Genomic DNA, 25595 nt, shown 5'->3' on the forward strand with positions numbered 1-25595 from the left:
GCGCCCAGGCCCCAAGTTCAAGCCCCACAACTGACAACAAAAAAAAAACACAAAAAACCCAGGAGGGACTCAAAGGGGGTTCTCTGACTTCCCCCTCACCCTAGGTAAGGACAGGCAGAACATTGAAGCATGCCTGGAGCCAAAGCCAAAGTGAAGCCCCCTCGATGCCTGGGCCTGACAGCCTCTGTGGAGCCAGCATCAAAGGGAACAGCAGGAAGGACCCGTTCCTCCCAGGAAGGCCTGGATGCCCCCTCCACCTCCTTCAGTCCCACAAGGCCACACCAGCTTCCTGGGAGTCTGGGAAGGTGACCTTGCTCTGGGGTGGGCACCCAGCTGTCAGTCTGCTGTGCACCCAGGCTGGGAGAGCAGACAGGGCTGGTGTGATGAACGATATACACTACAGAACAACTTCAGTCTGTCACTTCTGAGCCATGTGCAAAAACTCTTGTGCAGTAATGGGAGCAAAATTAACAGCTAAGTGGGGGAGGAAGTGTCACATTTTCTACTAATGCAGCTCTGGAGGCTGAGCTGCTCTAGTGCATAGTTGGGGCACAGATCCAAAGTCACTGCCCCAGGAGGGACAGAGGGGTATCTGGCCATGCTGTCGGCATCTGGCCTCAATAGCATACCACATCCTCCACCCTGACTTCCTCCTGTCCAAACGTGGCAAGTTGACAATTTTTGTCCATATTGGGATTTGAACTCAGGGCTTCATGCTCTCACTTGGCTTTCCCGCTTGTGGCTGGTGCTCTACTATTTGAGCCACACCTCCTTGAGCCACACCTCCAGGCAGGCCTTTTTACTGGTTCATTGGAGCTGAGTCTCCCAGATTTTTCTTCCCAGGCTGGCCTCAAATCATGATCCTCCAGGTCTCAGCTTCCTGAGTACTAGGATTACAGGTGTGAGCCACCAGTGCTCTGCAAGTTGGGATACTTTTGTCCACAGAAAATATTGGCCCTGGGCTGAGATCCCCCAAGAACAGATGGATATAGGCCCATAAGGGTTACAGATGGAAATGTTACAGGCAGCCTCGTGTTGGCAGAGCTGCCTGGGTGAGGCTGTGGGATGGGCTGGGGACCAGCCATGTGGAAAAGCCTGGGTGTGGTGGAAAGCAGGGTGGTGGGTGTAGACTGGGGAGGCTGCTGGAGGAAGGGAAAGCCTTGGGAGTTACATGCAGGCTGGAAGAGGATCTGCACTGCCGGAAGAGAGTGATGCAAGGACCTGGGGCAGAGTCGCCACAGGAAAGACAGACAGAGGGTTCTGCTAATGTGCAGATCTGGATGTGCAGAGCTGGGTGTACAGAACAGAACACAGAGCTGGGTGTGCAGAGCTGGATGTGCAGAACTGGGAACACAGATCTGGGTGTGCAGAGCTCAGTGTGCAGAGCTAGGGGATGAAGCTTACCAATGGTGTGGCAACCACTGGCTCCATTCCCCGAGCAAAGTACACATACCCTGTTGCAAGTGTGAGCATCCTTCCCCCACCCCCCATGGCTTGTTATACACAGGTTGTACTTAGTCTTTCCTCATCACTTGCCCATCCTGGTTTTTTAACAAGATGAAAGAGAAAAGAACCTGCCATCCTGCCCACAAGGGAGGCTGAAAGGGAAAGAATCGTGGTTCCAGACCAACCTGGGAAGAAATTGAAAACACTAGATACAGTGGCATGAACCTGTTCTGTCATCCCCGCTGTGATTGGAAGCCACAAACAGTGGATCACAGTCCAGTCAGGAAGGAAGTTCCTGTCTTAAAAATAACACAGTGCAGGAAAAGGGCTGGCAGCATGGCTCAAGTATTCGAATGGCTTCCTAGCAAGTATAGAGCTCTGAGTGCAAATCCTGGAATCGCTTGTGGTCAGTATGACTTAGAAGACATGGATCTTATATGTCCTGTGTATCTTATGATTGGTTTAGCTTGCAAATAATAGAAACATAATCAAGTGGTTTACAATCTAGAGCATTTCTCACAGACCAAGAGCACAAAGGTTAGCTGTCTGGGGCTGCCCCCAATTATCCAAGGTGCTAATAACATCCTTTCAGGTCATCCTTAAAGTATGGCCAATTGTCATGGCCGCAAAGTAGCTGTCCTGCTTCCAGCCACCACATCCATGTTCCAGACAGGAAGATAAGGACAAGTAAAAGGCCTTTATCACCAGATCCTGCCTCCTTTAAAGAGCCTTCCTACACATCTTTACCAGAAACTTCCAGTTGGCCAGAATTGTGCCATACAGTTACCTCTAGCTGCAAGAGATCCTGGGAGCAAAGTTTCACTTAAGAGGTGGAGGGGGTTTTGTTTTGTTTTGTTTTTTGAGACGGGCTCAGTCAGTATCGTAAACACAATATTGGGGATCTGCTAACAAGTTGAAGAGACTGGGTGTTGGCTCTGCAGCTGGCAGTGCCTGCCTCTCCACTGTGAATTTAAGATGATAATTGCTGCTTTGAAAACATGTATCGGTGAAGCTCTGCTGATTGCTGTACACATGTTAATTGATGGGAAATATTATCCTGTCAATATTTCGGCTGGATGAGCTCAGACAGACAGAGGTTAACAAGTTAACTGGGATGTAAGGGAGAGTCTCACAGGGGGAATGACAGCCCTGTCTGTAGTAATGGAGGGGATTAAAGTGGGGCCCATAGAGGGTGGTCCTGGCCCTCTTCCCTAACACTCTTAGTTCAGGGCTGTAAATGCAGTTGTCTGGGGGTGGGCTAATGTCTCTCCCGTCCTTCTCGTGAGCAGAAGAATATCCTTTTAAATAATCACCCCCCCCCTTTTCTTTCCCAAGGTCCTTTCACTTAAGTGGACGCTTCATTGAAATAATTAAACCCTGCATATCAAGCTGTGTGCTCCAATCACCCAGGCAAATGAATTAACTGCAGATGCATTTATCTAACTGACTTCCGGCCTCCTGGAGTTCCAGAGCTTCTGTGTTAGGTTAGCTTGGAGACAAGAGGGAGCTGTCTGTCCGGTGGGACGGCCCAGAGCTCTCTGCCTGCAAAGAAGCAGCAGCCTCGAGGTTTTCATTTCCTGTTATTTATTCACCCAACAAATGTATATTGGAGGTCTCCTAAGAGTAAGCTCCCCTCTCCTCCACTAAGTTCTACTGGAAACACACAGCTAGAATAGACAGTTGCTAGGTCTCTCTGAGCCTCAATGGCAGTAGTCACTAACTCATAGGATTGTTGTGTGTATTAAATGAGACAATGACAATCCAAATAAAGCATCTAGCACAAGCATCGGGCATCCAGCAGCTACCCATGGACCTTTCTATACACAGCTCCTAGAGGATCGGCCTCAGCAGAATGAGGGATTAAAGCACTGGAGCTCAGGATGCATTGGTTAGATGAGCTGATGTGGTTAGATGATGTTTGACCAATTATGTCTGTGATGATCAAGGTCAGGTGGTATGGAGTCTGCACAGCCTGAGTTGGGATCTGTGAGAAGTCACCCCCTTATTCTGCAGTCTTCATCCATAACGTGAAAAGAATGAAATGGGTGTTACAGGAGCTGTGGTGTGAGGTCAAGGGTCAAGGGCCAACTATGTCATGTCAGTACATAAAGCAGACTGGCACAGCTGACTACTGGATTCTGCATGCTTCTTTGTATTGTATTTCTTCATTGTATTTCTAACTAATGACCCATGTGTTCTTTTCTTGTTATTTTTTACCAGAGTTATACATGAGCATTTGTGAGTTGGAAAGTAAATAGGCTGGTGAGGAACAACAGATCCCCACAAGGCCACTGACATCCCCAGGCCTGGTGGAGAGGCCACTGCCGCTCAGAAGAGAGGCCTTAGAGAGGCCTCTCTTCTGCTGCTTGGTCATTATCCCTTATCACTAAACAGGACATTTCAATGGCTAACAAATGGTTGGGGAAATGAAAATTTAGTCCCCCCCACCCACCCACTACTAACAGTCCAAGAACTTCTCCTTGCTCTGTTCTCCACATAATGTTATATTTTTGTGTGTTAGAATACCAGTGATAGTTGGGTAAACTAAGTAACCAATTGTGTGCTATGACTATCTAGGTTTTAGGGTTTTTCTGGAGTTAATATTGTCTTTTTCTTTCCAGTGGCTCAGGTTTTAACCTACTAGTAACTTTTTCCATTTGATTCTCAGATCTGTCATTTCCCTAATAGTATGACTATATCAGATAATTCTTCAGAATTATCTCCTGGTGACCATTGTATAGTGATCTATCTGTGTTTGCACTATAATACATATTCTTTTTCCTTTTTTTTTGTCAGACGTAGGGCTTGAACTCAGAGCCTGGGTGCTGTCCCTGAGCTCTTTTGCTCAAAGCTAACACTCTACCACTCTGAGCCAGAGCTCCACTTCTGGTTTTTCTGGTGGCTCATTGGAGATAAGAGTCTCATGAACTTTCCTTCACAGGCTGGCTCTGAACTCTAGTCCTCAGGTCTCAGCCTACTGAGTAGCTAGGATTACCCATGTAAACCACCAGCACCCAGCACCATAATACTGTTCAGATATTCCATGCTAGTTTTTGCTTCCTTCCTGGGGCCTCCTTTCTTGGCTGCCTTTTCCAAATCAATTCTTTGCCTTCTTCCTCTTTATTGCTTTATTCTCAAATTTTGCTGGGGCACATCCTCTACAAGCTGCCTAAGAAAAGACACCGAGGATAAATATTTAGAGTCTCAGCCTTTCTGAAAGTAAGTTCTTTGTATTTTCACACATAATAAAGTAGTTTAGGTGGATACAGAATTTTAAGTTTTGAAGCATTTTCTGTCAAATACAGGACAATGCAATCCCACTGTGGCCCTGCTTCTAGTACTGGTATAGAGAGGTCCAGCAACTCTCTTTGTGCAAGGATGAACCTGTGTGACTCTTGACAAAACCTGAGATTTTCCTTCTGGAAGCTTCTCCTAATCTCTGCTAGCCTGAAACTTTACAGTACTCTAATAAGATCCTTTTGGCTGGTGTATTGAGCATTTGAAGGGCCTTTATGTCTGAAGTCTCGTATCCTTACAGTTTGAGAAGTCTCTAGCATTTCGTGTGTGTGTGTGTGTGTGTGTGTGTATGTATGTATGTGTGTGTGTGTAGAGAGAGAGAGAGAGAGACTGAGACAGAAATAGAGATAGAGAGAATGGAACTCGAGTGTTCTACCTCTTAAGCCTCTAGTACATTTTTTTCTTTTGTTATCTTTTAGGATGAGATCCAATGGTTTCTTTCTGCCATTCTCTATGTCTCCCACATAGCTGGAATTATAGACATGTGCCACCCTACCCAGCTTATTTACTGAAAAATTATCTCACTAACTTTCTGCCTGGTTGGCTTCCCAATCTCTGCCTCCTAAATATCTGGGATTACAGGCATGGCTTTCAACCATGCCTGGCTTTCAACATTATTTCTCTGATAAGTTCATCTCTTAATTATACTATATTCTCAGAAAACATACAAGAGAGAAAATCCATAGAAACTCTGCATAGAATTTCTTTCTATCAGATCATGGACCTTTTACAGTGGCCTCATTTGTCCCTCATTCTTACCTTTCTTCTCTCTAACTTTTTGTAAATTTCCTCACTGTTACCTTCCTAGACTTTTATTAGCCTAAATATCTGCTGCCTTTTTTTTTCCAGCCTGTGGGGGGAGATGTGGTATGTGTGTGTGTGTGTGTGTGTGTGTGTGTGTGTGTGTGTGTTATGTAGATGTGTGTCTGTGTGTGCGGCTTGAACTCAGGACCTGCTGTCCTTGAGCTTTTCTGCTCAATCCTTAGATCACAGCTTCCTGAGTAGCTAGGATTACAGGACTGCATCACCAGCTCCTGGCCCAGCCTTACTGTGAATTGCCATGAGCTCTTTATGGTGTTGTGACCAGCTTTCTTAAGAAAAGCCTACTCTACTGTTGCCCTTAGTTACATTATAGACCCTTAATTATCAGGCTGGGGGGAGGCATTTGTCTGTTTCATTTTTGGTTTTAGAATTTTTGGACTTTTTGTTATTTTGTTTTATTTTGAGACAGGTCTAACACAGGCTGGTCTAGAACTCACTATGTAGCCGAAGGCTGGCCTCTAACTCTCAATCCTCCTACCCCTGCCTCCTGAAAGCTGGGATTACAGACATGTGCCAATATGCCAGTTAGGTTGCAGGTTCTTTCAACAAGTTTTCTCTAACTCAGTACATTCTCTGCTCCTACAAGTTTCTGACATCGGTTTATTGCTTGATCTCTGCATTTAGGTGGAGATTTTCCTCAGAAGTCAACCTTTCTTTAGCTCTGCTTGTTCTTAAGTGAGAGGCAGTTAAAAGTGTCATCTGGACTTTGCCTGGGAACAAATGGCTTCCCCCAGACTCACTCCAGCCTGTGTTTGTAGAACCTGGGTTTAGTTCCATCTCTTATGTTAACATGGCAACTTTGAGTTCTGTATTCACACCTTCCATGGCAGCCCTTTACAAAGGCAACTTGGGCGGGCAGTGGGGAGAGTTGTGGAGTTTGAACTCAGAGCCACTCTACCACGGTGCTGTGTCCCCAAGCCCTAAAACGCCAGCTTCCTTGCAAACAGTCTGGATATCAATTATTAAGGGAAAGAAAGAGCCTCAAGTCAAAACCTCCAATCTCTCTTTTCTTCTCCTTATTCCTTCCTTCCTTCTTTCCTTTCTGTCTTTCTGTCTTTGTTTTTGTGTTGGAACTAGGACTTGAACTCAGAGCCTGGGCACTATCTCTTAGATTTTCCACATGATTCTAATGCTCTACCATTTGTGCCACAGCTCCACGTCTAGCTTTTTGATGGTTAATTAAAGATGAGTCTCATAGACTTTCCTACCTAAGATGGCTTCAAACTGCAGTCCTCAGCTCTCAGCCTACTGAGTAGCTAGGATTACAGGCATGAGCCACCAGCCTCAAGCTTTATTTTGTTAGCTATAAATGGTAGTTTTGATGAGGATACCTCCACTGCCGAAAAGTGTTTGATTTGTGTTATGCAGTACCGGGGAGAGAAGCTAGGGTCTCACATGTGCCTATCAAGAGCTCTGCTACTTGAGCCACACCCCTAATCCTTTTCTATGTGTTTTGTTTTTGTGACAGGGTCTCCATACTGGAGATCCTCCTGCCTCACTTATTGAGCATCTGGGATTACAGGTGTCCACCACCATGACTGGCTTCAAACAACTCGTAAGGTTGGCCGATGACATCTAACACATCTAACAGAGCAAGCAGTCTGTGCGTAGTAGATGCTGACTCCATCAGTGACTACACCTTCATCCCTGAAGTCATGATCAAGAGATGAACTTACCAAATCACAGCCTTAGAAATGTTGTCTGGTCTTAGGACCAGGTCCTCAAAGGTTGTAGTCAAAAAAGAAGAAGAAGAAGAAGCCCAGTCTCTCTACTAGCTAACCTGTACCTCAGTTTCCTTATGTGGTGTTGACCCAGAAGAAACTAGAGCAGCAGTGGCAATGGTGGAAACCTTTAATTACAACTCTGCTTGCAATTAAATGTTTCTTGTAGCTGGGTACCAGAGGCTCAGACCTACAATCTTAGGTACTCAGGAGACTGAGATATGGAGGATCCTGGTTGGAGGCTGGTCTGAGCAGAAAAGCTAGACTGGAGGCATGGCTACAATGGTAGAGCACCAGCTGAGCAAGTTTGAGTTCAAGCCTTAGTATTGAAAACACACACATACACACACACACACACACACACACACACACACACACTTCTTACTGTTTACATTGTAATCTGATGTCACTGTGGTTCATGCCCAAACCAACCAAGCTCCTGCTGATAGAGCTGCCGCTCCCAGGGGCCCTGTCCCTCCCATGTGGGGGGACTCAGAGCAGCTTCTGGAGACCCCAAGATTCTGAGCAGCTGTCAACAAGGGTTCAAGTCCCCTCCTGCCTCTGCAGGGCTTGACCCCCCAACCCGTCCCTGTCCTGGACCTGCCTGTTCAAGCAGCTCTACTCCCCCCAACCCCAGAAACCTCCCCAGCGGCCACAAGCAGCTGTGCTGGCAAAGGCAGTGGCCTTGTCCCTTGTCAGACCCTGTAAGGAATGCCTCCCTTGGGAAATCACCGTGGGCTATGGGGCCGTGGTGTGTTCCTGCCCGTGAGGCCAAGGATGTAATTCACAGTGAAAGGAACACTCTGGTCAGGGATGTTGCTTGCTGCCTTTGAGCTAAGGAATTCACCACTGATCAGGCCTTGCTCAGATGCCCATGAAGATCTGCCATGCTGTCCATGAGTTACCCGAAGGCTGCCAACTCCCCTCCCATCCTGGGGATCTGGGGACCTGTGGTGGGTGGACTGCCAGATTGTCCTTGCCCTCTGGAGTATACACCTGTGCTGCCTCCTGACACTGTCCTGCCTCAGAATTTCATTTCCTGCTGTTTTCTTCCAACACACAGCACCCTTATTTGTATTTTAGGTGATACAGGGGATTGAACTCGGGGCCTTGCACTTTCTAGGCAGGCTACCACATAGGGCCATGCTTGAAGTTTTATATTTTTGTTTTTCAGACAGGATCTCATACTTTTACCTCAGCTAGGCTTTGACTATGTTCCTCCTATCTCTCTCTGCCTTCCAAGTATCTGAGATTACAGGCATAAGCAACCACACCTGGCCACAGAGCACCCTCTATATTTGATCACTTTGTTTCTCCTCTATTCCCTTTTCAGATTCCAGCCATCTAGACTCTAGGTCTAAGAAGAGACTGGCTCCAAGAAGGACAAGATCCTGCCAGGACGTGTAGAGGTCAGACCTCAAGAATCGTTCATCAACTCCTCCACATTGAGCATCTACTACATGCCAGGTACTTTACCTGTACTGTTCCCTTTATGTTGAAAAGCTAGACAGAGAGATGCGGCAGAGGGGAAGAAGAGGGGGAGCAGGGAGTAAGATCCGACATTACCCTGAATTTGGAAGATAGTCAAAAGAGTCCAGCAAGCCTGTGGCACAGCAGTGGCAAGTCTGTGTGGCTGAGAGAAGAAGGTAAATCACACAGACCTCTGGAGATCAAGGTCGACATTGCAAAATTTATTACAACAGCAAATTTATTATTACAGTCATATGATAAATGCCTTTGAGGAATGAGGGCAGGGGTAGTGCACAGCTGTGCTGGGACTTGTGCATGGTGGGTGGCCTCTGTGTCCTGTGCTTTCCAGATGAAGGTGAGCAGGTGCGCCCTTCCCTTGGAGCCTGGCCCAGGAGCCTTGAACTTGTTGGGGTTTTTTTCCTTAATATAATTTTGTTGATATGAAGGTATTGTCTAGAGTGGTTACCATTTCATAAGCCAGGCTCTGGGATTGGTGCTCCAACGTGCATGCTCAGAATAGGGTCAGAATTCAAGAGGGAAAGATGGTGAACAGGAGCACTTATGGGCATGCTTGGCTTACATCACCAACATGGCGGATGGGACCCCTCTGGGCACGGTGAGTTCACATCATAGAGGCCTCAGACAGGAATGGCTCTGCCCATTGTTAGCTTCTCTTCTCATACAGAGGACGCTCTGGAATTACACTCAAGTAGGCCTTGGCCCCGAAGGGTGCGCCAAGCAGAAGCAGACGATCCAGCCACAGGCCTCACTCCCTGGGCCTCTGCCCTGTGAGTTCTGACCCTGACTCCAACAGGCTCTTTTTTTCTTTTTCTTCTCATGCTGAACCTGGGGCCTCATGCATGAATGACTGAAGCCATGACCCAGCTTCTGATTTGTTTTTTGGACAGAATATTGTCCATTTCACCCAAAACTGGTCTTGTAGTCATGATCCGCCCCCCCTCTGCCTCCCAGATAGCCGGGATTACAAGTGTGCGCCACCATGCCCAGCTCCTTTGCTGTCTCTTACCTCTCCCTCTGCCCAGTAAATTCCCACTCAAAAATGCCACCTGCTGTCCAAGAGAAACCTTCGGGCGCTGTAGTGTGGGACAGGCCCAGTAGAGAGGCCAGGTTTGGACTCCGTGTAGGTTGTTTGGGTTTTCTGCATCTTAGTTTCTTTGTCTACAAGACAGGGGGGCATGTCTACCTCTCAGGGTGGCTGTGATAAATACAGTGGTTTCTATAAAGTGTTAGGCATGGTGCCTGCCAGGCAGACAGCCCAAGGCAGGGCACTTCCAGTTCCACTTGTGTGTTTAGTGCCACCCTTCAAATGGGCTTCCCGGTGCCACTCTCATGCTGTATGGTGCCTGTGTAGGTAGTTGACCTGTACCACCAAACTGTGAGCACCATGTCACAAGTTTCTCAGATGCCTCTGTGCCCAGAATGGCACTCACTGAACGTCATAAGCTCCTCAGCTCCCAAGTCCCACTTGACCCACAGGGTCCAAGCAGCTGTGCTGCACAGGGCATTCATGATGTCGTCTTCACCTATGTGATGTCCCTCGCTCTGAGGGAAGAGGATCCCCGTTGCCTGTTGAAGGAAAAAGGTTTTGTCCTAGTCATTTCCTGCTCCACTCCTGGCAGCTACCACCCAGGGCCCTGCAGGAAGCGTTGCCATGGCACCAAGCCCCCTGCAGCTCTTTTCACACCTAGCCTCCACAGCCACTTTGTCTGTGAGAGACAGGAAGCATGATTCCTGGGCACCGAACTTCAGAGCCCCACAGAAGTACAAGCTGTTAGCACCTGACCTGCCATTCTCTCCAGCAGTTGCACCTCTGAGGACTCTTTGTAAATCCCCTGGGGCCCAATGTCTTTCCAGCTCTCTGTCCCTGCTATCTGGATGATACTCCAGACATTTGTGCCCCAGGGAATCCTCAGATCCCACACTGGGCGCAGAGATGCTGAGCATCACTCTAACAACCAAAGAATCAGTCACAGGATCTCCTTCCTGTGAGCTACTGTCCAGGATGAAGGCAAACCTCTGCCGCCTGCCTCCCATCACTTGACATGGGGAGCTCCTGTCCACCATGAGCATGGACTTCCCTGCAGGTAGCACAGGCCACGAGCACCACACAAGCTGATCTGGAAACCATGGGTGGATACCACACAAAAGCCACTTCAGCAGTTCACAAGATGCCCCTTCAACCCGAAACGTGTGGGTTGAGACTCCTGAGGGGAAAAAATGGGATTTGATTCTGTTAGTAGTTGTTGATACATACTAAATAATGCATGGCAGGGCTGGCTGAGGATGCTGGCTGCCCAAGAAGAGGAAAGTAAGTATGTCTTCCTTCTTGGGTGAAAATGAGCACCCTGGCGTCCTGTTGTCCTGAGTGGGAGGGCATCCTGGGTGGCGGGCTCTACCCAGGGCATGTGGGTGTCACTGGGTATTAGCAAAAGGCTCAAGGCAATGTGGCACAGGAAGGTAAGGCGTGCATGAATGACCTCAGAGTATGTGGGACCCATGGATACATAATATATGTAATGCATATGGCAGGACAGCTAGATGAGAAAGAAGAATAAAAGATCTCATTTGAGGGGCTGGGAATATGGCCTACTGGTAAAGTGCTTGCCTCGCATACATGAAGCCCTGGGTTCAATTCCTCAGCACCACATATATATAGAAAAAGCCAGAAGTGTCACTGTGGCTCAAGTGGTAGTGTGCTAGCCTTGAGCAAAAAGAAGCCAGGGACAGTGCTCAGGCCCTGAGTTCAAGCCCCAGGACTGGCAAAAAACAAACAAACAACAACAACAACAAAAAGATCTCGTTTGAAAGCTAGAAGTAAAACTCTCTATTTGCAGATGGCATGATCCTACCTTTAGAAAATCAAAAGTCACCTACTAGATGTAAGGTTCTCTGGAAAGGAAACAGCCACATGGTTCAGGCAGCGAAGAGTTTATTTGGGGGGACGGGGGGAAGCAAACTGCTAGCCCACAAGATGGAGACACGGAGAGATAGAGGGAAAGGAAGAAGAGACAAAGAGAGAAAGAGAGTAAGAGAGAAAAGGAAGGAAGACTGGGGACTCATGTTGAGCCGAATTATATAGGGAAAGGCAGGGGGTAGGGCCAGGTAGATTGGATGTGACCTCAGAAAAGGAGGAGTTAGCTGTCTCCAGGTGCGCCAGTTACCTAGGTAACACAGGTACTGGGTGTAGACTTAAACAGGTGGGGTATCTGCATGGAGCCCTCCAGGGTGTGGACCTTACATTCTAGCCTTTTAATAATTATGAAAAAGGGTGCCAACTCTCTCTGGCTACTTCCTGCTGGCAAGGGGCATCAACATTAGGGGTAAACAGTGGAGATGTGGCCCCTCCAGGAGAAGGCAAGCAGCAGCTGCCCCTTGGTGGTAGATGCCAGTCTTTGAATGAAGCCTGGAAGAAGTCTCATGAGGCAGGGGCTGTAACTTATTAGGAATTGACCACAAATACTTGTCAGTTATTTCTCTAAAACTGCCCGCTTTCCTTCAGCTTGTGGAGTAGATCAAACCCAGAATGGCTAGCCTTTGAGAGGGAAACTGGGGGCTGGGGGGGGGGGGGCGGGCTGGAACCCAGCCTGTGTCGCACTCTTGAGGGCACAAGCCAAAAGGTTGGGCTATGGAGCCTGATTTTCTAGCCGATGAGGCGTTTTGGCTTTATAGAGTAGTCTGGTGAAGACATAGGAGTCCAAGAAGGGTGTGGGGGGGGGGGTCCACAAAGATATAGACAGGGGGTCCACAAGGATGTAGAGGGGGGTCCTCAAGGATGTAGAGCCAAATTCTCAATTCAGGCATCCCTGAAATGAGAACAGATTGGCCAAAAAGGCATTTGTGGTCCCTCTGGCATGGTCAGACAGAGGACCTGTAGACAGAGTCACTCGCCAGACATAGAGAGGAGACGTTGTAGTGGATGAGTAGCCAGCAGTGGCAAAGACCAGATGTCCGAGGTGAGGTTCCTCTGGCTTTCGGCAGCGTGGTCCAAGGAGGGATGTTCAAGGAGGTTGATTAACCCTCAGAAGAGAAGAGGGAGGAGAGGATCCAGTGACTCCTGACTCTATCCCCTCCCAAGTCATGGCACCAGATGTAAGGTTCATTAGAAAGGAAACTGCCGCATAGTGCAGGCAGAGAAGGGTTTATTGGGGGAGAACAAACTGCCAGCCCGCACAAGATGGAGGCATAGGGAAACAGAGGGAGAAGAAGAGGCAAAGAGAGAAAGAAAGCAAGAGTAAGAGAGAAAAGGAAAGAGTGGAGACTCATGTTAAGCCGGATTATATAGGAAAAGGTGGGAGATATGGACAGGTGGATTGGATGTGACCTCAGAGAAGGAGGAGGTAGCTGCCTCCAGTTACTTAGGTAACGCAGGTTCTGGGGGCAGACTTAAACAGGTGGGGTTATCTGCATGGAGACCTCCCAGGGGTGGACCTTACACTATTAAAACCAATAAATTAGTCAGATGTTGGTGACTCATTCTGATAATCCTGGCTACTCAGAATGCTGAGATCTGGAGGATTGAGATTTGAAGACAGCCTGGGCAGAAAATTCTGTGAGAATCCATCTCTAAAATAGCCAGCAAAAAGTTGGGCTGGAGTCATAGCTCAGGTGGTAGACCACCTGCTGAGCAAGCAAGCCAGCCAAACAAGGGCAAAGCCCTGAGTTCAAATCCCACTACTGCCCCCACTCCCACCCTCAAAAAACACCAAAAACCAGTTACCTTTCTCTCAGGAATTGGCAAGCAAATCCTAGAACTCATATGGAATCATAAAGGGGTGCCTGATCTCCAAATCAATCTTGAAAATGAATAATAGGATACCAAGGATGCGGGATGGAGTCCTCTATCTCTCAACTTCAAAACTTACTACAAGTCTATGGAAATCAATTTGGTTCTAGCATAAAGATAAACAGACATGAAATGAGTGTGGTCAGGTTGAGAGTCCAAAAACAAACTTCCACATTTAGGATTACCTGATTCCCAACAGGCTGGGTGCTGCCCCTGAGCTTTACTACCAAGACTAGCACTCTACCACTTGAGCCATGCCTTCACTTCCAGCGTTTTTTGGTGGTTAATTGGAGATGAGAGTCTCACAGACTTTGCCATGCTTCCAATCACAGTCCTCAGATCTCAGCCTCTTAAGTAGCTGGGATTACAAGTCTGCACCAACACCTGGCAACAATTAATTTTTTTAATCCATTCCAAAATCAAAATAGAAGAAAAAAATGAATTGTATGACATCAGAATTTAATTTTCTTAGCTAGATGTTTTTTAAGTTCCATTTGAATGAAGGTCCTTGATTAATCACTGAGCAGAGGCTCTACTACTTGAGCCAGGCCCCCACCCCTTTTGTTTCTGTTTGTTTTTGAGATAAGATCTAACTTTTCCAATCACTATCTTCCTTTCTCCTCCTCCGGAGTATCTGTGATTCCAAGCATGCTCTGCCACACTTGGCCCAAGCCTAGGCTCTTAAGAATATGAGAAGACACCTGACGGAAGGGAGAAAATATTTGCAAATCATACATTTGATGAAGGATATGCATCCAGAATATTCCTACAACACAATAATAAAAAGACCAACAGCCCAATTTTTAAATGGGCAAAGGATTTGAATAGATAATTCTCTTCATAAATGGCCAATATGCAAATGAAAAGATGCTCCACATCATTAGTCATTAGGAAAATGCAAATCCAAACCACAGTGAGACTCTTCTTCACATTCAGCAAGATGGCTGTAATAAAAGACAGAGGAGAGCCGGCATTGACGAGAACTTGGTGAAGGAGAGCCCAGACATTCCTCTCGGGAATGCAGGACGGTGGGGCTGCTGTGTGCCACCAAACATTCCACACACACTGCCTGTATGTGTCAGGAACCCACTCTTAGGAGGAAGAAAGCATATAGCCACGCACAGAGATGCCCATGAACGCCTGCAGCAGCACTGCTCATATCGCAGAAATAACTCCAATGTCCATCCGTGGATGAAGGGCAGAACAAGACATGTCATATTCGTTTGATAAAAAATCATTTGGGATCTGGGTACAGTGGCTAACACCTGTAATCCTAGTTACTTGGCAGGTGAAGATAGGAGGATCTTGGTTCAAGGGAAGCCCTGGCAGAAAGTTCGTGTGGCTCTTAATCTCGAAGACTAAGCCAGGTGTTGTAGCAAGTGTTTGTAACCCCAGCTAGAACCCCAGGAAGAAGAGCTAGGATCGGGGCTGGGGATATAGCCTAGTGGCAAGAGTGCCTGCCTCAGATACACGAGGCCCTAGGTTCGATTCCCCAGCACCACATATACAGAAAACAGCCAGAAGCGGCGCTGTGGCTCAAGTGGCAGAGTGCTAGCCTTGAGCGGGAAGAAGCCAGGGACAGTGCTCAGGCCCTGAGTCCAAGGCCCAGGACTGGCCAAAAAAAAAAAAGAAGAGCTAGGATCATGGTCCGGGGCCAACCTAGATTAAAATCATTTAGTTTTTCTTTCTTTCTTTTTTTTTTTTTTTTCGCCAGTCCTGAGGCTTGAACTGAGGGCCTGAGCACTGTCCCTGGCTTCTTTTTGCTCAAGGCTAGCACTCTACCACTTGAGCCTCAGTGCCACTTCTGGCTTTTCTCTGTATATGTGGTGCTGAGGAATCAAACCCAGGGCTTTGTGCATACTAGGCAAGCACTCTACCACTAAGCTACATTCCTAGCCCCGTCATATGGCAATCTTTAATAAAGATCTGATAAGTGATTTCAACATTAATGAAATTTTTTAATTATGCTAAATGAAAGAAACCAGCCACCAAAGACTGTATTGTGTAATTCTATTAGTGGGTAGAGTCCAGAAAATGTACTGTTCTGGTGTAGGAAGGACAGCTATTAGATAAATACAGTGACTTTTAAAAGGATAGTGTTTCTTCACGAAATGAAGATGTTTTCACACTGTGTTATCCCAGCCCTGGTGGCTCACTCCTGCAATCCTAGCTACTAGAGAGGCTGAGATCAGGAAGCTCAGGGTTTCAGGACAGCTAGGGAAGAAAAGTCCACCAGACTCCACTTCAACAGAAGAATCTGAGCATGGTGGTATGAGCCTGTTGTCTCAGCTGCAACCAGAAGCCTAAAATAGGAGAATCACATTCCAGAAACATACTTTGGAAGGAAGTGAAACCCTACCTCAAAAAAGACACCAGTGTGAAAAGGGCATGGTTCAGAGGTAGAGTGACTGCCTAGCAAGTATAAATCCCTGAGTTCCATCCCTAGTGCCACCAAGTGCGGGGGGGGGGGGGGAGAGAGAGAAAAAAAAGAATGAATTATATAGGGTGTAGTACTGGTAATCCCAGCACTCAGGAGGTTGAAGTTGGGAGGGTTGTGAGTTCAAATCTATTTTAGGCTGCCTATCAAGACCTTGTCTCAATCAAAGCCAAATGAAATCAAAACAAAAGATTGAATTAGATCTACACGTATTTTCCCTAAAAAGGTTTTGAAATCTTACGATGAAGCCTGAAGCCAGTGGATCACGCCTATAATCCTAGCTACTCAGGACACTGAGATATGATTATCCTGGTTCAAAGCCAGCCTAGACAGAAAAGTCCATGAGACTCTTATCTTCAATTAACCAGTGGAGGTGGAGCTCAAGTGATAGACCAAAGCCAGACAAGAATGCAAGACCGAGTTTAAGCCCAAATACCAGCGCGTGCACGCACACACACACACACACACACACACACACACACAAACACACACACACCACAGCAGGAACAAAATTTTAGGACTTATCTTTTCATTAATAGACATTAATAGATATACATGTATATGTATTTGTATTTATGTTCAAATGCTCCCTTCTCACACATACACTTTGTGCTTTTCTCTCTATTATACTTATTTTTATTAACATCGGTGAACTGTACCAGGGGAATGTTTGGGGTTTTTTTCTTTTACCAATAAGGGCTTGAGCTCAGGGCCCATTGCACTCCCTCAGCTTACTTGTCACACAGGCCCCACCCCACTTGAACCACATGTAAGTGCAGTTTTATGCTTCTTATTTGGGAGGTAGAGTCGTGAACTTCAATCCTCTAGATCGCATTCTCCCTAGTAGCTGGGATTACAGGTGTAAGCTACAAGGACCCAGTCAGATTATACTTTAAAAAAAAAAAACTTTCCAAGATAAAACTTTATCCAAGTCTTTCCATTTCCTTATAAATGGGGCAATGTCATTCTTTCTGATGGAAGCATAGAATTCTATTGTGTGTGTGTGTGTGTGTGTGTATCACATTTTCTAAGCAAAGTAAGCCACACCCAAAGACACATAGGCTGCAATGGATAGTAAAGGACAAATAATTCCACCTGAAATAGCAGTCTAAATATTCACATTGTGAGAACAAAGGAGGTTGTTCTTAGGAGAGGATTGCAAAAGCTCAGTAGCTATGTGCATGTGATCATATAAAATGATGTTTATTGAAATGAACTCCAAGAAATGGAAGCAAGAGATTTTTTATTGTATTGTTTGCAGTCCTTTTTTCCTTTTTTCTTTGGTTTATTTCCTTCTGTCACTGTTTTTGGTTTCTGTACCCTTTGTCTTGTATATAGGTTTGTCTGACATGGGGAGGGGAAGGGGAAGCACAGAAATGGTGGGACAAGGGGTGAACTAAATCAGCAGTGGAATCCACTAGACACTGTGCTGGAAATGAACTGTACAACTTGGGAGGAAGGAAATAAGGAGGGGAAAAACTGGGAGAGAATGAGGGAGGGAATGACACTGTTCAAAAGGAAATGTATTCATTACCTGATGTACGTAACTGTAGCCTCTGTACATCACCTTGACAATAAAATAATAAGAAATAATAAAAAAGAAACTTAACACAATACTCCGAGGAGTGCCTAGGGTTTTCCTGAAGTCTTGGGTCCACCTTGTTGGGGTTTAGGTGTTCCAGGAGGAGGCCTGGAGATGGAGGACTACATGGAGACTCTGAAGGACGAGGAGGACGCCCTATGGGAGAACGTGGAATGCAATCGGCACATGCTCAGTCGCTACATCAACCCGGCCAAGCTCACGCCCTACCTGCGGCAGTGCAAGGTCATTGATGAGCAGGATGAGGACGAAGTGCTGAGTGCGCCCACCCTGCCCTCCAAGATCAACCGCGCAGGTAACTGTGGCAGCCACGCACTCTGTTCCTCAGCCCCCTCTGTTCCACTCAGTAGCCACCAGGGGGTGCTAGAGACCCCACTCCACCCAGATGCAGATGGTCCAGCTCCAAGCCAGGAGTCCATGGACCACTGCCCATCTCCTTTCCCCACTGAGCTGCCTCTGGGTATAACTCAGGTGGTCCTTCATATTGCCAGGGGGTGGAATTTACACCTCTTATTTATTTACCTCAGTGGTATACCTATATATATACATATATATATATATATATATATACATATACATATACATATAAGCCATACCTTCATACCCCTGGATTACATCTGGATTTGGCAACCCGAACCTGAATTTTAGCACCACCTTCAATTATGTCAGCAGACAACAAATCATACTAGTGATTCCTACAGCTATGAATGTTGTCAAAAAATAGGAAACAGTAAACAGCCAGGCACTGGTGGCTCACACCTGTAATCCTAGCTACTCAGGAGACTAAATTCTGGAGCGTTGGGATTCCACGCTGGCCCAAACAGAAAAGTCCATAAGACTCTTATCTCCAAATATCCCATAAAAAGCTTGGCTGGAGATGTGACTTAAGTGGTAGAGCAACAGTCATCAGCAAGAAAGCCAAGCAAGAACACAATTTCCTGCGTTCAAGCCCTGATTACCAGTAAAATAACAAATAAATATGTGATGGCTTCTGCCTGTAATATCAGCCACTTGCAAGGCAAAGATGAGAGGGTTGATGTCCAAGGCTAACCTGGGCAAAAAATAAGAATAAAAAATGTTAGTGAAGCCCATCTCAACAGATAATCTAAACCTGCTGTACTTGCCTTTGGAATCCTGAAGCCCTGAGTTCAAACCTCAGAACCACAAGTAAACCAATACTTTGATATCACATTATAGCCTTGCAGATGTCTTAAAATGCATTCATTTCTCACTCAAACATCACAGCAGTTGTTAAACTAATAAGCTGTGAAGCATTAATATAGAAGTATGTTTATTACAGAACCACACATTTGTTTAGTATTTGATAACTTTCATTGTCATCAGTTTCCATTGCTTGCTAGCATAGTCTGTTAAACAATTTTATTCTGAGAAGGGGTCCACAGGCTTTCCCAGTCATCTCTGGTGCTTGTTTTAACTTCATGCACTCATGTGTACATGTATGCCATCTTCTTTTTCTTTTCTTTTTTTTTTTTTTTTTTTTTGGCCAGTCCTAGGCCGTGAACTCAGGGCCTGAGCACTGTCCCTGGCTTCTTTTTTGCTCAAGGCTAGCACTCTGCCACTTGAGCCGCAGTGCCCCTTCTGGCCATGTGGTGCTGAGGAATCGAACCCAGGGCCTCATGTATACAAGGCAAGCACTCTTGCCACTAGGCCATATCCCCAGCCCCGCCATCTTCTTTATTTGGGCCCGCGATCGTGGTATAAAATGTATTTCTCTCCGGAATCATGGCTTAAAAGGTTTGGAGAGCACTGCCCCATGGCATGGGTGATAATAAGTGGTTCATAGGCTTTGACTCTCTTGCACCCCTGGGACGCATCCTGGTGAGCTTCTGGGTGACTCTGGAATGCTTCTCAGGACAGTGCTCCGGGCAGCTTCACTAAACCATCAGAACTGACATGAGATAAAATTTATTTATCATGCCTGTCCTGGGAGAAAGGTAGAGTTTTAAGACCTTAAAAGAAGAAATATCTGAAAATGAAATGTTTCATGAAGGGCCAAGAAGTATACACAGTACAGAGATTTAGTAATGTGTTCACCTGTATTTCTATTACTATGACAAAATACTTAAGTCAAGTTAACTTTATGAAGAAACAAGCTTTTTAGCTCACAGTTTGGGAGTTCCAAGGGCATGATGCTGCTCTGATCTCAACTCCAGAGAGGGGCTTCTTGACTCTGTGTGGGGAAGAGATCACATTTCCCACCAGTAAACTTAGAGTGACTGCAGGCCCATAGTCCTCTCTAAGGACATATCCCCAGTGACCTAAGGAAGATCATGGAGCTCTGCCTCCTTCCTGTGACTGTCCCTAGCTCCCACTCAAATACTGGTCTTCCCAGGAGAATCCCTGAGAACCATATATCCTGTATGCTTCCAACCCCCTTTAACTACAGAAAACCAAATAGGTGCATGGGTGATTTTAGCCTTAGCCAATCAGAAAACTCCAAAACTTGTGGTTTCCGGTGGCTTAGACTCCACCTATCCCACTTCTACCAATTTATTAGACAAAGATAGACAAATGTTCACTGAAACCCGGCTGAGGGCCTGACACGTTGATTTGCATTATCTGGACTCCAAGATCCATCTCAGAAATGCTAGAAGCGGGTGGAAACACGTCCAGGATAAGACTCCCCCCCACCCCACCCCAAATGGAGACCTCCCCTGTACAGTCTTCTCAGGGCTGATTTGCTTCTCCCCCAGGCCGATTGCTGGACATCCTGCATACCAAGGGGCAAAGGGGTTACGTGGTCTTCTTGGAGAGCCTAGAATTTTACTACCCAGAACTGTACAAGCTGGTGACAGGGAAGGAGCCCACTCGAAGATTCTCTACCATCGTGGGTGAGTGACATTGCCATCGGAGCATGTAGCCTCGACTTGGAGACCTGAGTCCCACAGAGGGACAGTGAGTCTGTCACATGCTGAGCTGTCGACCACAAACTTCACCTCATAGTGACAGGCAGGTGACGGGCAAACCAGACAAGAGCCAGCAGGTGAGGTGTTTATGAAACACCTCATCAGTGGTCCCAGGGGCTGGAAGGGGGGGGGGGGTAAACAGATGGGCCTTTGACCCTCTGCAGCTTACCTCTGCCTTCCCTGCTCTCTTGTCAGGGTCTATGGGCCAGAGCCCTGGGACACCATGTCTACGTAACCTTCCTTCCTAAATGTTCGTCAGTCAGTCTTCTTAGTCTCCAGGCCAACCTGCCCAGGCCCCCAACACCCTTCATTCATTTCCTGGCTGGCTCCAATGCTTTCTCTATCCTCTTCATGCCCTACCTCAGTAGGCCTCCTCTGTGGTTTTCCATTTCTCCCCATGGAGACCTGGGTCTTTCCTGTGACTTACAGGGAACCACATGTGCCCCCAAGTCCTCCTGGCCTTCATCTCCTTCTTCTATGCTCTTTCCTTCCTCCTCACCCTCACTCAAACACTTGAATCATCCTTCACTTCTGGAAATATGCCAAGCCCCTCCCTCCTCCATGTGGCCTTGGCAGTGGTGGTCTGCCTTCTAGAATGAGGCTCTTTTCCCCTTCTCTGAATGCTGACCCCCAGATTGGCTCTGGTTCCCCACTGCACACAGTCATGAGTCTTATGCCTGTACTTTGTGAAATCCTCACAGACTAATGCTATCTATGTGTGGCCTGCCTTTTTTTTTCCTTTTCTTTTTTTTCCAGTCCTGGGCCTTGAACTCAGGGCCTGAGCACTGTCCCTGAGCACTGTCCCTGGCTTCTTTTTGCTCAAGGCTAGCACTCTTGCCACTTGAGCCACAGCACCACTTCTAGCCATTTTCTATATATGTGGTGCTGGGGAATTGAACCCAGGGCTTCATGTATACAAGGCAAGCACTCTTGCCACTAGGCCATATTCCCAGCCCCACTTTATTTTTTTTAAGGGTCCTGAGGCTTGGACTCAGGGCCTGGGCACTGTCCCAGAGCTTTTTTGTCACTGAAGGCTAGCATTCTACCACTTTGGGCCACAGCACCACTTGCCTCCCCCCCCCCTTTTTAATGCCTGTACCCCATAGTAGACATTAAGTTCGACCAAGACAAGGCTGTTTTGCTCACCTTGACTCCCTGATGCTAAAGGGCCCATCAGAGCTTAGTGAGATGCTGGTGAAGGAAGGAGTGAATCCATGCTCTCCCCGCCCCCCACGAGGGAGCCGTGTCCTTCCCCTCCCCAGCCCTGGGGCCTGACCCAGAGCACCCTCTCCACAGTGGAGGAGGGCCACGAGGGCCTCACGCACTTCCTGATGAACGAGGTCATCAAGCTGCAGCAGCAGATGAAGGCCAAGGACCTGCAGCGCTGCGAGCTGCTGGCCAAGGCGCGGCAGCTGGAGGACGAGAAGAAGCAGCTGCTGCTGACCCGGGTGGAGCTGCAGACCTTCCAGGACCGCTGCCACAAGATGCGGGAGGAGCGCGACTGCTACAACGACGAGCTGGTCAAGGTCAAGGACGACAACTACAACCTAGCCATGCGCTACGCCCAGCTCAGCGAGGAGAAGAACATGGCGGTGATGAGGAGTCGGGACCTCCAGCTCGAGGTAGGCCTGGGGGCGGGGGGAGGGGGGTGGGGGGGAGGCTGCCGGCCTAGCAGGGGGCTCCAGACCCCGTGGGAGTTGCGGGAGTCATTTGTGATTGTTAATAATAACTGCAGCATTTGTGGCGGTGCCGCCACACTTTTGCAATGGGGCCTTCCCACTTTCTTGCTTCTAGCTCGGTCCTTCAGGTACAATTTGAAGGACATATTGGACCCCAAGTATATTGGAATTTACTCCCCCCCCTTCAATAAATTAATAGAAAAGCATTTTTTAAAAATCACGGGCACCTGCAGACAAATGCTCCCACCCTCCTCTCCCCTCAAATATGGTCCTGACCTTCCTGCCCACCCAGGTGAGGAAGGGCCTACAGCCGTCCTGCGCATGTGTGAGCAGACAAACGCTTCGCACATTGCATGGGTCTTCTCTATGCATGTGCAGGCGTGCTCAGAACGCTTCTAGGAGCTTAATGCGTCTTGATCCAGTCTGCGCATGTGCAACGTATGCATTGCCGCCCCTGAGCTCAATGCGCCTAGATCCTCTCTGCGCATGTGCAAGTCTATGTCTCAAACCCCCACGAGGTCAATACACCTAGATCTGCTCTGCGCATGTGCAGATGTATGCCTTAAGCTCAATGCACCTAGATCCATTCTGCATATGTGCAAGCGTAAACATTTGTCCTCTGCCTCAGGAAAGGTGAGGGGAGAAATAGGAGACCACAGCCCCAGTGTGACAGGGAGGTTGGAGCACCTGGGCTGTAGACTACCAGGGGAAAGGAGTGAGGAAATAAACACAGCACAGGTCCCGCAGAAGCTGTGCTCCTTGGGGCCAGGCTCTCCGTCATGCCTGTGTCCACACCACTCGCTCAGCATGCTGTTTCCCGCCCAGTGGGATAGTGCACTTATCAGCGCACACCCACCAGCCAGATGATTGACACGCTTCATGCATTCACTTCCTAAGTAGAGGAAGGAGAGGCCTTGTGTTATCCACACCTTCCTCTTATTTACCTGATGTCACCATGCTCTGACTCTTAGGGTAGAGAGGCGGAGAGCACTGCCTCAGGGAGCACACATTATAATCAGAAAACAAATCCATCAAAACTTGGTAGGTTGAGTGCTATCAAGACTGGAAGATGGAAGGAGAACAGAAAGAGGATATGGCCTAGTGGCAAGAGTGCTTGCATTATATACATGAAGCCCTGGGTTCGATTCCCCAACACCACATATATAGAAAATGGTGACCCCCAGGACTGGCAAAAAAAAAAAAAAAAAAAGAAAGAAAATGGCGAGAAGAGGTGCTGTGGCTCAAGTGGCAGAGTGCTAGCCTTGAGCAAAAAGAAGCCAAGGACAGTGCTCAAGCCCTGAGTCCAAGGTCCAGGACTGGCAAATAATAATAACAGAAAGATGCTTTTCTTGTTGGCTTTGTTTTGGTGGTGGTACTGGAGTTTGAATTCAGGGTCTTAGCACCTGCTAGAAAGGTGCTCTATCACTTGATATACACTGACATCCCTTCTTAAATTTTAGTTATTTCTCAGATAGAGTCACTCACCAGTTTTTCCAAAGGATAACCTCAGACTGAAATCCTCTTACCTCTGCCTCCCAGGTAGCTTGGATGACAGACATGTACAGCTATACCTGGCTTGTTTGTTGAGTTGGCAATATCTCTAAATTTGTGCCCCCATTGGCTTTAAACCACACTCCTTTTTACTAGCTGGGGACATAAGAATACCTCACCATGCCCAGCAAGGTGCTGTCTCATCTAGGATGGTCAGGAAGGGTATCTAAGACAGATGAACAAGAATGGGAACTAGCCGTGAAAGTCAGGGGAACATAACTGGAGAGCCCTGAAGGAAGAGGGCTGCTTGGCTTTTTAAACTTGGCTTTTTCCCCCCTTCATGTCAGGAGAAGCAGAAACCAAATGAACCAGTGGCACTAGAGGAGGTGAGAGAGGGGAGAGGGTCAGCTGGGGTCCAGGGATGGAGGCAGTAGTAAGAACTGTGGGATTTATTCCAGTTGGGATGGAAACTGCTGAAGGATTGAGAGCTGTAGAGTGGCAGCTGATTTATATCTAAGAAGGATCGCTCTGGTTGCTGGGTGGAAAATAGACTCTTGGAATATTTATGAAGCACCTGCCATGTGTAAGACACTGTGCTAAGCACTCTGAGGGACATGGGGATAAATAACCTGAGCTCTGCTCGGGTGACTTAGGATTTAGTGAGGCAGACAGATCGGTAAACAATCCAGGAGCATTCAGGTGAATTGAGAGCGTGGTCTGGCGGGCAGTGGCGCGTGAGCCGTGACGTTCTGTATTAGATTCTGGCTCTAGCGCTTTCTTGGCTATTGGTCTTGGAGTTTTTGTGGTATTGGCTTGTTGTTTTGTTCTGTTCTGTTCTGTTCCATTTGTGAGAGATGCAATATCTATGTGGTAGGATTGCTGAGTTTCTGAGCTGTGAGTTTAGGGCAGAGTCAAGCCTGCAATTGTATGGGAAATGTGGACACCACCACCACCACCACCACCACCCCGACCAGGAACAGGGCTAATTCAGAGAGGCTGAGGTGAATTTGTTTTGCAAAGAGACCCCAATTGGTGGGGTCTCTGTGCTATTTATTAACCTGGGGTGGGGGTACTTAGATGTTTCACACTAGAACTTTCTCCTGTTCTAGACACTTATCTGAAGGTACACTAAAAATGAAAAGATGTGTCAGAATGAAAAGCTGTCCAGCCACCTGAGTCCCTGGGTCATTTCTCTGCTCCAGAATGCTTCCCTGTGTGGCCCTCTGTCTGAGGTCTCAAACCAGTGCAAGTGGCCCTCTCCTCCATAAAGCTACAGTCTCTGCCTGCCACATTTCTTAAGGTTATTCCTCTCACAAATTTAGATTTGGAAAATGGTGCTGAGTATGGTAGTTCATGACTTTAATGCCAGCGCTCAGGAGGCAAATGCAAGAGGAATGAAAACTTGAGGCCAGTGTGGGCTACATAGTGAGTCCTAGTCAGAAAAGAAGAAAAGAAAAGAATGAGGGCAGGGACAAAGAGAAAGGAAGGGGAAAAACTGGATGCCATGGCTTCCACCTGTTATCCCAGATACCTGGGAGGTGGAAATCGGGAGGATTGCAGTTCAAGATTAGTCAGGGCAAAAAGTTACCGAGACCCCATCTCAACCAACAAGCCAGACAGCACAGCTGTGCCCATCTGTTATTTTGTTTATGCAAGAAGCTAGGTTGATGGTAGATGGATTATGGTCCAAGACCCTTCAGATAGAAATTGAAACACTGTCTGAAAATGAATAAAAGGAGTGGGGGTGTGGTTCAAGTGTCACAGCACCTGTCTAGCAAGTGTAAGACTCTGAGTTCAAACCCCAGTAACACCAGGAAGAAAGGGAGTAAGGAGGAAGGAAGGAAGGAATTCTAAATTATCCTACTGGGAAGTCTCTGTTGCCAAGGTGACAGGAAGGTATC

The 25595-nt window shown here is 47.3% G+C and overlaps 1 protein-coding gene across 3 annotated transcripts in view; it reads left to right on the forward strand.

Moving 5' to 3' along the window:
- The window catches only part of Card11 (caspase recruitment domain family member 11), a 77036-nt gene that overhangs the window by 27403 nt on the left and 24038 nt on the right, over positions 1–25595 (forward strand). For 2 of the 3 annotated variants that reach the window (XM_048330125.1, XM_048330134.1), the window contains exons 2-5: positions 8620–8753; positions 17671–17892; positions 20312–20449; positions 21821–22146. In XM_048330125.1, coding sequence (XP_048186082.1) covers positions 8747–8753; positions 17671–17892; positions 20312–20449; positions 21821–22146 — 693 coding nt within the window. In that variant the 5' untranslated portion in view covers positions 8620–8746. The other variant, XM_048330144.1, reaches the window with a different exon arrangement.

The sequence above is a fragment of the Perognathus longimembris genome, chromosome 1 (genome assembly GCF_023159225.1).
Source record: "Perognathus longimembris pacificus isolate PPM17 chromosome 1, ASM2315922v1, whole genome shotgun sequence".
Taxonomy (NCBI): Eukaryota; Metazoa; Chordata; class Mammalia; order Rodentia; family Heteromyidae; genus Perognathus; species Perognathus longimembris.